General features: G+C 35.8%; 1 protein-coding gene across 1 annotated transcript in view; it reads right to left on the bottom strand.

The window, feature by feature from the left end:
* Positions 1–13,210, bottom strand: part of LOC107293267 (ephrin type-B receptor 1) — a 59,651-nt gene extending 46,441 nt beyond the window's left edge. Inside the window, exons 1-2 of the mRNA XM_029285353.1 lie at positions 13,059–13,210; positions 359–694 (exon numbers count right to left, since the gene is read on the bottom strand). Of these exons, the coding sequence (XP_029141186.1) occupies positions 359–694; positions 13,059–13,200 (478 nt within the window). The 5' untranslated portion in view covers positions 13,201–13,210. The remainder of the gene's footprint in view (positions 1–358; positions 695–13,058) is intronic.
* Between the last annotated feature and the right edge of the window lie 1,328 nt (positions 13,211–14,538).

The following is a 14,538-nucleotide window of genomic DNA, read 5'->3' as shown; positions in this document are numbered from 1 at the left end:
TCCTCATTAATTCACTATCCCAGATAAGCCTACTGGAAGAAGGCAATGTTTTGGGGAGCTGTTAAGTATTCTTCTGCTATTAAGACTATCAGAGCTATATCATGGGTACCATAAATTCACTAGTTACAGCAAAACCTGGGAAGAGATCTGTTCCCATCTCCCAGTGCTTAAAAGGGAAGGAGAAGAAATAACAAGTAGCAAGATCTATAGATAATTCTAGAACTTGATTGCAATATTTAATGGTTCTGAAATCAAGATTATATTCAAAACAGCAGATACTGTGTCAACGAATTGTTCAATTTTATTTCCTTATGTTCATGAAGAAAATCATACTGGTGCTTTTTGAACTGCATCTTACCTGCTTGGTTGGTGGTGATGTTCACTGAGGCATGCTGTGGTGGGAATGGGCTTTTATTGGAAACTCCACTGACAGCTTGGATCTCAAAGGTGTATGGTGTATGGGCCCACAGGTTGCTGATGAAGACTCGAGTTCCTGTAAGCCCCAGTTGTCTTGGTACAAAATCCACATTGTCATCGCAGCGGGAGCAGCTACGGCGATCTGATCGACACTTTTTGCAGACTATGTTATAGGTGACATCATCACGACCTCCTGTATCCCGAGGTGGGTGCCATTCTAATATAATTGAAGTCTCATTGACAATAGAGATTACATTGCGAGGTCCTGAGGGAACACCTGTTAAATAACAATTTGCAGATCAAGGCTATGAAAGTAAATATATGGCTGCAGTAAAATGTATAACTTTAGTGGTACTTTAAAACATTTTATTTTAAAACACTGGAATATTTGGTTTATTTCAGTTTTGTGCAAAATATTTACAATTTAAATCAATTGCAATAATACACTTGGGAGGCGACCATACGAGTGACTGCTATATCTCTTGTGTTTTTCTAATGTGGGCTTCTATTGAGGATGGTTCAGATGACAGAGACTTTCTCATGTTCCAAATGATTTTTATTGTCTTCTCCATGATATAAGATAAACATTTCACATCCCCAAATATTCCTCTCTTGAAAAACTTGATTCAGCTTGCTCTGATCTTCCCACACCTGCCTGACCTATTACAATCAGCAGTCATGTAGGAAGAATTTTAGTAGTGTGTTTATTTTAAAATAATATTTAGTTTTTACTTAATTTCTTTTTATTTGTAAACAGGTTTGGGAGAATTATTATCTTAAAAGAGAATATAAGCAATTATAACAAATGTATTTCATACACAAATTCTCACTGATAACCTTAGCTAACAAAATGGACAAGTGATGTTCCTAAAAGAGTTTTTTACTGGGCTCATTTATTTCAGTTACCTTGAAGCATCTGATGTCAGCAAATAACCCATAGATTGTGTAGCATAATTATGTCCAATATCCAGAATAGAAGAAATGTTGTCTTTTTCCTTGCTTGTTTGGATCATTGCCTTGTGGGCTGTAGATATGTCATCAATCTTGAGTACATTCTGTCCCCATGCAACATGGTACCAATATGGTATCATTCACTTAACTATTGTCTTTGATGATATGATTCAAACTAGATTATTTTTTGTTCCTTTCAAATAATTGTACCTAACTAGAATACTAAAAAAAAATCTATTTTCTGAAAAGCACACATACACGCATGCACGCACACACACACACACACACACAGAGAGAGAGAGAGAGAGAGAGAGAGAGAGAGAGAGAGACCAACAATTTGAATTTGAAAGTCAACTCTTATGTTCTGAAAGGGAAGAGAAGCGAAGGGAGAACTGTAGAGTCCAAAGCTTTTTTCCTTAAAGTACTCTCCTGTAGGAGTGCTCTAAACTGTAGGATAGCTAAATAAGATCTGCCATTCATGCTTTGTAAATATAGTATATCTTTATATATAAAGAGTATAGCTTTTATATTATTTGCTGCTGTCTCTAGTGCTGAATAGAAAAATTATCTTGATTCTATTAGTTTTTCAGTGTAATGAGGGACTTTGGTTGTACTCCTGTCTTAGCAGGCAGCATTTGCCAAACTGAATCAGTATAATGTCATTTCTACCAATAAAGGAGAATATTTGTAGCTCAGTGTTGAAATGAGAGGACCTGTGTGTTCTCTGAACAACCAAGCTCAGAGAGCATCAAGGACCTCTCAGAGTTATTTCTCTTAGCAGAGAATACTCCATGTGGTCTAGGTATGGCTAAGGTTAATAATCTAATCTACTCTTTATCTTACTAAAAAATGGTATGGACATCTTGACATTTGCCCCCAAACCTAACCCCATTGCTTTCATTAGCTAATAGGAGAAGGAGGGAGCTAAAACGTAGGAAGCAAAGGCAAGAGTTAGAGAATTTCACTAATTTAAATGAATCCATGTCTCCAGGACCAGATGAATTATTTTACGATACTAAGGAAGGTGACTGCAGAACTATTAACAGTAATTTTTGAGAGTTCCCAGCAAACTGAGAAGTCTGGAAGACTGGAGGAGAACAAATGTCTTCCAAGTTGGAGAAAGGAAGCCCAGAAAATTGCAGCAACTCTCAGCTTTTCATCTCTCTGACCCAAAATCCTTGAACAGCTTATTCAACAGCATATTAGTGAGTACATGAATGAAACCGTAACAAATAACAAGATCCAGTATGAGTTTGGCACAAACAAATAATGTCTGACTAACTACGTGATTTTTTTAAATGTTCTTTCTCGTATCAACAAATCCAGGGAATGCTGTGAACATCTTCTTAGCAAAGTATATCTCTCATGATATCCTCATTAATAAAATGGTAACAAAATTGGTCACGTTATAAAACTGTTAGATGGATCACCATAGCCAGTGAGTATTCAAACATGATGCAATTTCACTTTAGGGAGAAGTATTAAGATTGCCAGAGGATTCTCTCTTATCAACATTTGTATTAATCATCTGGTTGAAGGGATGCAAAGTATCCAGCAAAGTATCCAGCAAATTAATTATCCAGCAAATCTATCTCTTCAGGTACTACTTGTCTCCTTCCACAATTACTGGCAATGGGTGAGGGGGGGGTTGACTAATAATGAATGGGAAAAACTAGGTGAACTTTCATGGAGGGAGGTAATTACAAGCAAAATGCTACAGGATTGATTTGATGGATGACCACTTAACTTCTAGTTTCTTAAACAGTCTGGTAGAGACCAAAAACTTGGTCTAGCTATCAGTGGCCCTACCTGTAGATGGGTGATGGGCGTTCATAGCCTAATTATATGATTGCTTCTCTTGTTCCAATTGCTGTTTCAACAGGACCTGGAGAGCAAAACGCTCTTGCAAAAAATCCACAGTTCCTATGATGGAGCTGTCTCCCCTTGGGTTCTCTGGTAAAACTCTCAGATCTGTGCCATACAAAACTTGAAGGGGATCATAGCAATTGGCATATGGAGAAAGTGAGTGAGCAATTAGGGCTGGCTTGTTCCAGCCTAGGTCTGCTGTGATTAATTTGAATTCTGCTATGTACAGTCTGACTCTTCTCTTACCCTGGTTAACCTGATGAATCCTGCAGGTCACTGTAACCTCTCTTACTGGTAGGGTTGCCAGGTGTCCACTATTTGAGTGGACAGTCCATTTTTTTCACATTATATTCACTATTTTTTTTCACAAAATAGTGGACATTTTTTTATTCAAAAGCTTTATGATGAAATGGTACGTAATCTAAAGCTGTACAGTCTACTTTTTTTACTACTTAACCCCCACCCCCGCTTGTCCGCTATTTTTTGGAAGCAGACCTGGCAACCCTACTTACTGGATTTCTGAAGTGGACCCTGAATTTAAACATGAACTGTTGATATTTATCCATAATTGGATACTGGTTTTGATAATAGGCAATGCCCACTGAGCTGTTGAGACTGTCAGTACAAAGGAAACTTGTGACTGGTTAATCAGAAATTTTGCTACTCAGGTTCTCATAAATAACTCGTATTGCACTAAGAATATTCTCCTCCTTTCTGATTCTCCTCAAATCTTTCTAGCAGGCTTCCATGACTTCTCTGTAACACAGGTTGCACTCTTGGAACTGTTGCACATGCCAGGTCTATCAAGGGTGCAGTCCAGTTCAAATTCTGCATCTGTTGCACTAGTTGGAGCGATGTTGCTGATAAATTGTGTACTTTGTTCTCTACACCATCCTGACCTCATAAAATGGTGTCCACTGTTGCTTCATCAGCCGCTATTCCTGCTTGTGGGTCAGATGCCATGCTAGGTTTTTTGTTGCACTCTATTTGAAATTTTTGCAAGTTGAGAAGATTATGTCAGGTGCAAAAAACTAGGTCCATATATACAGATTCGATTTAACTGTTTTATTCCTGAAAGCCTATGCACAGAAATCTTCATAGCTAATGATCAGCACCTGGTAAGAGCTAGGTAAATTTCAATGGCAATTAAGGGGGACTTGTTTGTGGCTATGTAACGACTCTCAATTTCTCTTTTTACTTCTCCCTTTGGCTCTGTCAATTCTTCCCCTAGACTGGATTGTTACATCTGCATTAGGTGATCATCATTATTTAGGGCTTCTTTTATATGCAATAAAAGCAAATTATTTATTTGAAGCTTGTCCTTGGTTTTTCCTCTGCTAACTCCTGGCTGCTGGTTGAGTTTTATAGGAAGAGATTTATTGCCATGCCCTAAGCAAAGCTCTGACAAGTACAAAGCAACAATGCTGATAAAAAAAATAAGTCATATTTGGTTGGTTGTTGTTCATTGACAGTACAGTATCTCTCATCTTTCAGAGTCATATGCTGAAGACATCACTTTAACATTTGAAGTAAAAATCAGGAAAAGAAATGAGGGGTTTGACACATGTAATTCACAATAAAGCCTAGTTTAGCAGGCAAGCAAACTGTTATTCTGTCCACTCTTCTCTTTCAGAAAATAGCAATAGCAACAGCATTTAGACTTATATACCATTTCATAGTACTTTACAGCCCTCTCTAAGTGGTTTACAAAGTCAGAATACTGCCCCAGTAATCTGGGTCCTCATTTTACCAACCTCGGAAGGATGAAAGGCTGAGTCAACCTTGAGCCGGTCAGGATCGAACTGCTGGTAGTTGGCAGAGTTAGCCTGCAATACTACTGCATTCTAATCATTTTTGCACCACTTCTGGTGTCTCCAAGCATTTTCCCATCTCTGTACTGACATCACATAAACACAGAAAATCTGATTTGCTTAGATTTCTGTGTCAGCTGATGCTCAACCAATCTATCTTGTAACCATCATGCTCATGACCAGACTCCAACAACTTGGTGTGCCCCTTTTCTACTTACAACTCTCCTTATTGTTTGGATAATTGTTTTAGCAATATAGTGGCTTGTTTTGCTGAAAGACATTTTAACTGGTGAATATCATTAAATTTGGATTATTTAAGTATATTTAATTGATTTGTTTGTAACCTTTAACTATAATTCTCTTTTTATCTGTATTAGTCAATACTTGAAGCAAATTCTGGATGGAGGTTAGGAGAAGAAAAGATGGACATATATTTAATTTATTTATTTATTCGACTTATATGCCACCCATCTTGCCTGGAATTAAATTTACCAGATTTTAAGTAATTACAATCTGGAAAGTAGTACATTGGGCAAGACTGCCTTAGCCTGTAACAAGGCTAGATGATGCTATTAGATCTCCAATGGATCCATATTTGCAGAAATTAGACAACCAGAACAAATCTTTTAGGTTTAAGCATTCCATGAAATACATTTCAAATTTCAAAAAAATCCACATACCTTGAAAGCAGGCATAAGCTAGCCATACATGTCAGATACAGTAAGCTCTTATTGATACTTCAATGTGTAAGATTAAAAGAATAAAATTTAGTGAAGTCTTTAAAAAGATCTCCTTTTATGTGTATTTTCTTTGAAGTTACTATGTATGAGCAACAGGGACATCAGAGTTCAGACTATACCTATTATCCATAGCAAATATCAATCTATGAATAACGAGGCACTTTACAAGGTAAGAATTTAGTTCTGATTTTCTACGGAGGCAACAGGATAAAAAGTCAATTAACTGAAGTTTTATAGCGCAGAATTCCAGTGTGGACCATACTGGAAAACACATGTACATATATAACATGAAAACTAAACAGGCAATTGTGCCCAGAAGAAAGATCTCAACACAAAGTAAACAGCATATGGGCCAAGCTTTGTTGAAAAAGAGCAGTAAGGTTATGAATCTGATAATTGGATTCAAGCTATAATATACAGTATTTAGTACTGAAATTTTCAAAATCAAAACTGAAGCCAAATGTTTCGGTTCTGGTATTATTGACATAGAAAATTGGGCATAGTTTAAATAAACCTTAAACAAGAACATTTTAGAATAATTCTTATGGCTTTAATTTCATGTGACACTAAACAGATATATGTGCTAAAACATCTACAAGTTCACTGTATTTTAGTGCATTTCTATCAAACTATATTTCATTATTTCATCTGATAATGATAATAGCAATGATCTGATCAACACAGAAGGTTCAAGATTTTCAAGACAACTGGGAAAAATGGTTTGGAGCTTTTACCCAGAAATTGTTGATTTTACAAAAGTCACTCAAGTGAGGAATATATAAAAACAACAAACAATAACCTCTTTACTTTCCTTGAATTACAAATATCTTCTAGGAAATCCCCTCTAGTGATACTATTTACTCCTATAGGGAAAAAAATCTAACAAAAAAACATTGATCTCCAAATATCTTGTCTACATTTTCAAGCTGAATAAATAATATTTATTCATGTATTTATTGTTTATATGTTCTGCCTTTCCTCTGACTTCCCCTCAACTATCCTGTGCAATAAATTCAGATCAAAATAATCTAGCAAGCCTCGTGATTAAATAGAGATTTGCAGAGGCAATCACAGGTTCCTTTTGTTTTCTTCAGAATAATGAAAGCACTGATGCAGCATCCCGCTACAAATCTCTTGGTTGTGTACATGTGACATCACAATGCATATAAAAATGGGTTAGGATTTGCATCATGATGCTATAATAATACTTGATTGTTTCCCATGCCCCAGCCTCTGGCCCCCAAGAGTGATTTCTTGAACCAGGAACTTCCTAATCAAAACACAACAACTTAACTATGAGATTGCACTAATTCCCAAAAGTAACTGTCATAATAGGGAAAACATATATCTTTGCCTTTACTAAAGATTCTGCTTACAGTGAGGAAGTGAAGAGCTCTTCATAGGGGCAACTTTATTCTTTCTCCCAAAAGTCTTAACTTCTTTACAAAAAGTTCTAACATCTGCTTTCTCATATTCTCTTTGTCTCTTCCCTCAAAATTGTCTTTGTTCCTTGTCTAATTCCAGTGTGGCAACTTCAGCAAACCCCTTTTGTAAAGCCAATGTAAAAAAAGCGTTTTCCACATCTTTCCTCTAGTTAATTATTTGTGTGTATTTTTAAATTGATAAGTCATCATCCAGTTCCTTTTGTTAATCCATTATTTCCACCTCTTTCTTGTAAGCTATCCTTTTTGAATCCATCTTGAAATTGAAGTCAACTTCAATGTTATTCAATGGGGCTTGTTCTTCTTCGGTAACACCTTCTGATTCTTTTCTAAAGTTAAATAATTTTAAAACTTCCTGTGCCCATTCATTAAAAAAATATTTTACAGTAACCATCTGATGCCTTTTAGTGTCCCATCATATTACCAATAATTTCAACGCAAAACACAACATTTTTTTAGGACAAATAATTCTCTCAATTCATTTAAAAGCATTTAATCAAGTCTATCTGAGCCCTTAATTCATTTAAAACTTTCTAAAACCAACATTGACAATCCTTTTTGCTGTACATTCAGAAAAATCTTTTTGCAATTAATCTTTACATTTGTAATTCAACTTTTTACAAAGGATTGAAGAAGAGTCATCTGGGAATTTCAACAGAACTTGCCAGTCTGAAAATTCTCAATCTTTAAAAAGTAGCAAACAAATAAATCTAAGGCATGGTTGTCAAACTCGCCACGTCATGTGATGTGTCATGACATATAGTGACTTTTTTTGCATTGCCGGTGCTGGGGTGGGCACGGCCTATGCACGATGCAACGGCCCGCAGGCTGGCAGTTTGACACTCCTGATCTAAAGTGACAAAGAGGTGAGTCTTAGGTTATCTTACAGTGACATCACATTAAAGGTGACATCACCTGCTATAAGCATCATGAAATTCCACATCTCCCAGCCAATCACAAGCTGACTGCAAAAATGCAGTTCATGTCATCTGCTGACAAAAAACAAAACAAAGCAAACACCTAGCTGTCCAGACTATATATGGGTAATCTCTGTAGAATATTCTGGTGAGATTTTGGCAAGCCAAATCCTATGTTCAAACACTGTTTTCAGCTGCCATTTGTGTTCTATTCTAGAAGAACTTCAGTAACCAATGATGGTACACCAAATGTCTAGAAATTGCTATTTAACAGCAATGCTGACCCAGTGTTTCATCCAGATAGTGGCTATGCACATTTGGTGATGCTTTTCTATCCCCCTGGCCTCCAATCCTTTTCCTTTCTTTGGCAGGTATCTACTGTAAAGGCCTGGCCTTTCTACTGATACACATTTTGTATGAGCCATCTGACACTCCCATTTGGTTCAGCAACATTGATAAAGAAACTCTGGAAGAATCTTACTTTCTGTGGAGGTGAACAGGACATTTAAACAAAATACAATAGCAGAAGTTCAGCACAGTCATTTAAGAGTTGAATGGTCTAGAAATATGGCAAATCAACACATTGTGTGTGTTCTTTTTCTTGGACTGGGTGTGTGAATGAGTACTAATTTGAAAGATTTTGTGGCTCCTTCTCCTCATTTATTTGAAAACTAGTCCTGTCATCACTAGGGATAGCTTTGCTGGACACCACATCTTTGACATTGGTGTGGAGAGGCTGCTGGTCAGTTTGTTGGGATCAAGGAAAATAATTAACTGGCAAGTGTTTCAACATCTTAATCAAAAGAAAATGAATCAAAAGCAATTTTGTTGAATCTGTCACAGCCTACCTCTACTCAAGCCTGGAGGGTTTTCCGGCTGCTGTCTCTATTCCAAATTCCCTACTTCCCTCCTCTTTCCCCTTTTCTTCATAATTACATTCAGAGAGGCACTTTGAGAGAGCTTCTCTGATCTGTTGCCATGGTTACACAGATGAAAGCGTTGTTAAAATTGCTAGAAAAATGCTGTCCTTTTAACAAAAATTCCATTCCATTTAATTTTTTTTCCTATCAGCACAGATAAAGTATTTGTCATGAGCCATCTAGCAGTAAAGGCTTTACTATGTACACAGAAGACAAAAACGGTGCTGTACTTAAAAATGTAACCATATTGAATTCATAGATACGCACTCACAGTGAAAGCTTACAGAATTGTAAAACATATTAATTCTTCCCAATGAAAAATAATGATCCTTTCTCTAGATTTCTTGACCCTTCCTCTCACCCCTGAGGGGAAAAAAACCTATCAGGTTAATTTTTATTTCTACTCTACAAATGCTAAAGTTCACTAACTCAATTTTTTCTGATCTGATGTTTTCCAGATGAGTTAGGATTAATATTTGCAGAATCTCCAGTTAGTCCAATGAGAGGAGTATTCTGGAAGTTGTAATTTCAACCCACTTGAAAGTTGCAAGACTATGGAATAGTGACTGACTGGAAACATTGGCCACTTCAAGCTTAATCCACGTTGGGATATCAGGTTGGAAGAATTTGAACAAAGTAGTCAATTAAATCTTTTTTAGTATTCTATTAATGCAGTAAATAAATTAATGAAGTAAAATTAGCTCATCTAGTCATGTTTCCTGTGCGGTTTACCTGGGAGGGCTGACAGCCAGTCACTTGATAGAAGCTTTTATCAACTTATTTGAGCATTTCGTGGCAGACTTTTGAAAAACAGACATTACAGTTTTGTTGCCTTCCTCAATGTAATTCAAAATAGAAAATCCATGTGGAAAACATATCATATTTCCAACACTGTTCAGTAAATAGATAAACCATGAGATAAACTCATAGTTTGATTCTGTTTTAAATAGGCAAATACATACTGTTCAGTAAGCTATGATTATCTTAGCAAATCAAGAGGAAGTAAGGGAGGAAAAATTTACTTGTCCTTATGTGCAGGCTAGCTCAAATTGGAAGCTGGATTGTTTAGGAATTTCCCCTCTTCTAATAAACCTGCAGTCAATGGAGATTATTAAGCTCATTTATCATCAGCTTGTCTTGGGAAGGCCAGTCAAGTATCATTAGTTAATATAAAGTTTCCAGACCTATTGTGTTTCCTTCATCAAGACCAGAAGTGGGCAACCTATAAATTCACATGCAATAACAAAACTAATTTCAAACACCATCTGCAAGAAATCAGTTTAGGCCTCTGGTAAGAGATATCTAACTTTTTCCTGCAATCAGGTCTAGCACAACTTGCTATGCATGACTGGATGCAGTTGTCTTGCCCCAGCTGACTCACCCTGGCCAACTTGCCATAGGATAACTTGCTGTATAACAATTCATTGTTCACTCAAGAGAGGGACAAAGAGAATTGCAATGGGCCTTGTCTTGCTTTAGGTTTGAACCTTCTCAAGTTAGGAGTTCTCAAGGTTGGGGCAAGCTGCAATTCTACTTGTGTCTCTCATGAGTTATCCCATATTGATTTGTCCTGCAGAGAGTTATCCTATGGACAAGTTGACTGGTGAGTTGTTGTCCCACAGGGAGTTGGTTGGGGTGAATCTACTGCTTGTGGGAGAAAAGAATCAAGAAAGAAGAAAGAATTCCCATACAATTTTGCGCTAGCCCCACCCACTCATTGTTTTAACCCCATGTACTGCCTGATAACCAACAAATTAACCTTTGGGGAATTTGACTCTTTCCAATTAGGAAGAGCCAGGGAACTCTGTTTAGGATTGTATTCAGAAAAATATGCAGCAACAGAAAAATAGTGTAATGGGAGGGGGGGAAGTATGCTACTTTTTAATATCACTAAATAAGAACAAATCTGTCATAGGCTTCTAATTGTCAGGAAAAAGAATCAGGACTATATGTTAAACTGAAGTTCAGAAGATGTATACATCTATACACAAGAAACCAGTCAACTAAAGTTCACCAATAAACTGGCACCCAAATATGAGTCAATGAAATTTAATGAAAATTGCATCCCTAGCACTAAATGAGGAACTTTAAAAGCATATTAGTGAAAAGCTCCACAAAGCAGGAAATGCACTGGAAAGGAAGTGAACAGCAGCAACAGCTAGCATACAGTACTAAATTTATTTACTCCTATGGCATGTAACAATTTGGGAACAGAACATCTGGCACCTCAAATTAAAACATTTTAAAATTAGGTCTTAACGAGCAGAAATAAAAACCAACAAATTGACTTTTTTTACATACAGTACTTCTCTAGTAAGGCATAGTGTAAATCAGCTATATAACAAGAGGCAATAAAAACAGATTTATTTACTACACTTCCTGTTACCAGTGATCAAGCAGAATATGGAAATTAATCTCTTATTCCAAACACACATTAGGCAACTCATAACTACAATGCAATTACCTACAGAAGCATTATGCAGAAAGTAGTATGCTAATATAGACTTTTGTGTAAGCAAGCTGCAAAGGAAGTTAGAAAGGTCAACCTCTTCCCTGGAAATGTAAGAGAGCCCAGCAGTCTCCAAGCAGTAAAAAATAATTTTCAAAATGTCTCTGCAATATGGTATTGCAATAAATCAGACAAATTAATTCCAAAATATTAATTTGTCCAAAACAATATTAAATTACAAATGAAATGTAAATTGAAATAACAGATAATGGTAGAAATCACACCGAATGCAAGGCTGAAAAATCAAGAAGGCTATCAAGGGATGCTTTTTCCCCAATATGGGATTGTCGACCCCATTGTCTTTTGCTCCCTTCATAGATATTATAGGTAATCCCATTTCTTTGGCACATTGAATGCACACATATTCAAGTTAAACTTCAGAGATCCTAAATTTCTAGCTTTGGTGAGCCAACAGACTAAGTACTACAATTAATGTATCTCTTATGAAGAGATAGTATTTATGTCTTAAATGTTTAAAAAAATGATAAATTCACATGAAAAGAAAATTACTACTAATGATGAAAAATCATTAAGGATTTATTTTGTGTCTAATATAACATAGATGCCAATAATCTGAATGATAGTCATTTAGAAAACTCAAAGTTTTCTTCTTTTTATTGTACACTTATTTCTGGCTGTCATTAACATTTAATGGTTAATATCATCCATCCCTAAATTGTAAGCCTTTGTTCCCAGATCTTGTAATAATAGTTGTTGATGAGTTTTCTTTTTCTTTTTTTCTTGCGTTTCCACTACTGCTGTTATTCTGCTAGGAAATACAAATTTTGATGAGATCCTTTTTGTTGTTGCTGCATGTTAAAGAATTTTTTTTCTTCTTAAATAGACTTCCTATATTTTTAATCAGCTATGTATGTACTGGTCAGAAAGCTAAGGGTTAAAAAACATTTTTCAGTCTATTAAAAATAATTTTAACAAGTTTATCTTTTATGTGTACATATTCTTCAAAAATAATTTGGACATGATGTGAGCAATTCTCTGCTACTCATTAAATCAGCCAGACTTTTTTTAGGCTTCCGTGCAGATTTGAAAAAATATGTAGTTGTCACCTTTTTTAGGAATTGTCTGCTGAAAGTTCATTTGACTTTTAAATCTAAACCTGAAAAAAAAAATCAGACTGCTGTAGTAAATGCAGGAAGGTGTTGAGCTGGCACTTGTTTGATGTTCAGTGTCCTTCTAGAATCAGTGTTTCTCAACCTTGACAATTTTAAGGCATGTGGACTTCAACTCCCGGAATTCCCCAGCCAGCATTGCTGGCTGTGGAATTCTGGGAGTTGAAGTCCACATGCCTTAAAATTGTCAAGGTTGAGAAACACTGTTTAATCTAGATAATTTCCCAAAACATGATTATCGCTATGGTTATCATGCAGGCTATTCCTGAATGTTTTTTCTCCAGATCTATTTAAGAAGAAGGATCCCGTTAGCTTTGAAGCCAACCTGTTTTCAAAAATAAATACTAGTACTTACTAGTACAAGCTACCTCAGACGGATCAAAGTCAGACCGGTAGTATCCGTTGCGACAAGTGCAGATGGCAGCAGCTTCTGATGTGGAGCGACTATTGGGAGGACATTGTGTGCAGATTCCTATTCCTTGATGAGCTTTGAACATCCCTGCTGGGCAAGCTACAAGAGGAAAGAAAAGACACCTTTTTTTGAATCAAGATTATATAGCACACACACAAAAATTAAACTTGCTTTGATACATGTTACCAAAAATTGTTGAAAAATGACATTATCATAGTTTTAATGTAGCATTTACTCCTCTAATTTTAATAAAATTCATGAGGAAATGTCTTGAAAGCAGGCAAAGAGATAACTAATCTATGGATAACTAATCTATGGATGTCTTGGATTGACTTTGTTGCTTATTCACTTTGCTTCTAAACCACATAAAAACTACAGCTGTCTGGTAAACCCAATAATGAAAAAGGACAAGAATCAGGATAAATCATCAACTGCAGTTATAATACAAACAGCATTTATAACATCCTCATAGTTAAACATTGTTAAGTTATAAAACCCCTGACTGTATTAAATACTTAGAAAAATATTAATATTTTCTCTTGTCATTGAAAAAAAATTAAACTAGACCCCTGACAAATATTTGTAGGAAATGAATTCAATAAACATGGCATTTCTACTGAAGTATCCTTTCTCTTTTTAACTCTAAATTCATTTAATTTGATAGAGGCATCTGTAGAATAGACTTAGATGAGCACATGCATTCTAGATTAGATTAATGTTTAAGAAACCTTTTTTCACAATTTTTCAAGCTAACTGAAATGGATAATGCCAGGACTTTGTATTGAACCCAGAACGGAATCATAGCTACTGCAATTGGTAAAGAACAGGCATAGAATGTGATCATGCTGTATGTTCCGATTAGCGATCTAACTGCCCTATTTTAAAATCTGCAAAAACTCACAACTTTTTGGTAAATATTTTATGAAAGAGTCTGAAAGTTTCTGAAAGTAGGAGACAGAAAGCACCATATTTGCAGCAATCCCTAAGTAATAGGAATTGGTTCTGGGTCTCCTTAATGCCAAGGTATTCTTTTATGTTGTTTTAACAGTGAAATGGGTGGCATATAAATTTAATAAGTAAATGAATGTTTATAGCAATCTGAGGGGCCATATTTTTTTGCATTTATAATATTAAATCTGAAAAGTTATCTGATCAATTTTTTTAACATGGAATTCAGGGCTGTGAACTAGTCTGAGAAATAAAAAAAATCCAGAAGGAAGTGGCAAACAACCTCTCTGTAAAAAATCACATATATCCTTACAGTCATTAGAGATAAAGCTCAATTCAAGGGCATATTTAATTTTTTAATACCATAACGGACAATTCTTCAAAATCCAGTACAATTCTCATTCAATTTATTATTGTACCATTCTGCCAGCTGAATTGACCAGCAATAACTCCTAAGGGAGCTTATTCATCATAA

The sequence above is a fragment of the Protobothrops mucrosquamatus genome, unplaced genomic scaffold (assembly GCF_001527695.2).
Source record: "Protobothrops mucrosquamatus isolate PMUCROS unplaced genomic scaffold, P.Mucros_1.0 scaffold1557, whole genome shotgun sequence".
NCBI lineage: Eukaryota > Metazoa > Chordata > Lepidosauria > Squamata > Viperidae > Protobothrops > Protobothrops mucrosquamatus.
This window is presented reverse-complemented; position numbering and strand designations above follow the sequence as displayed.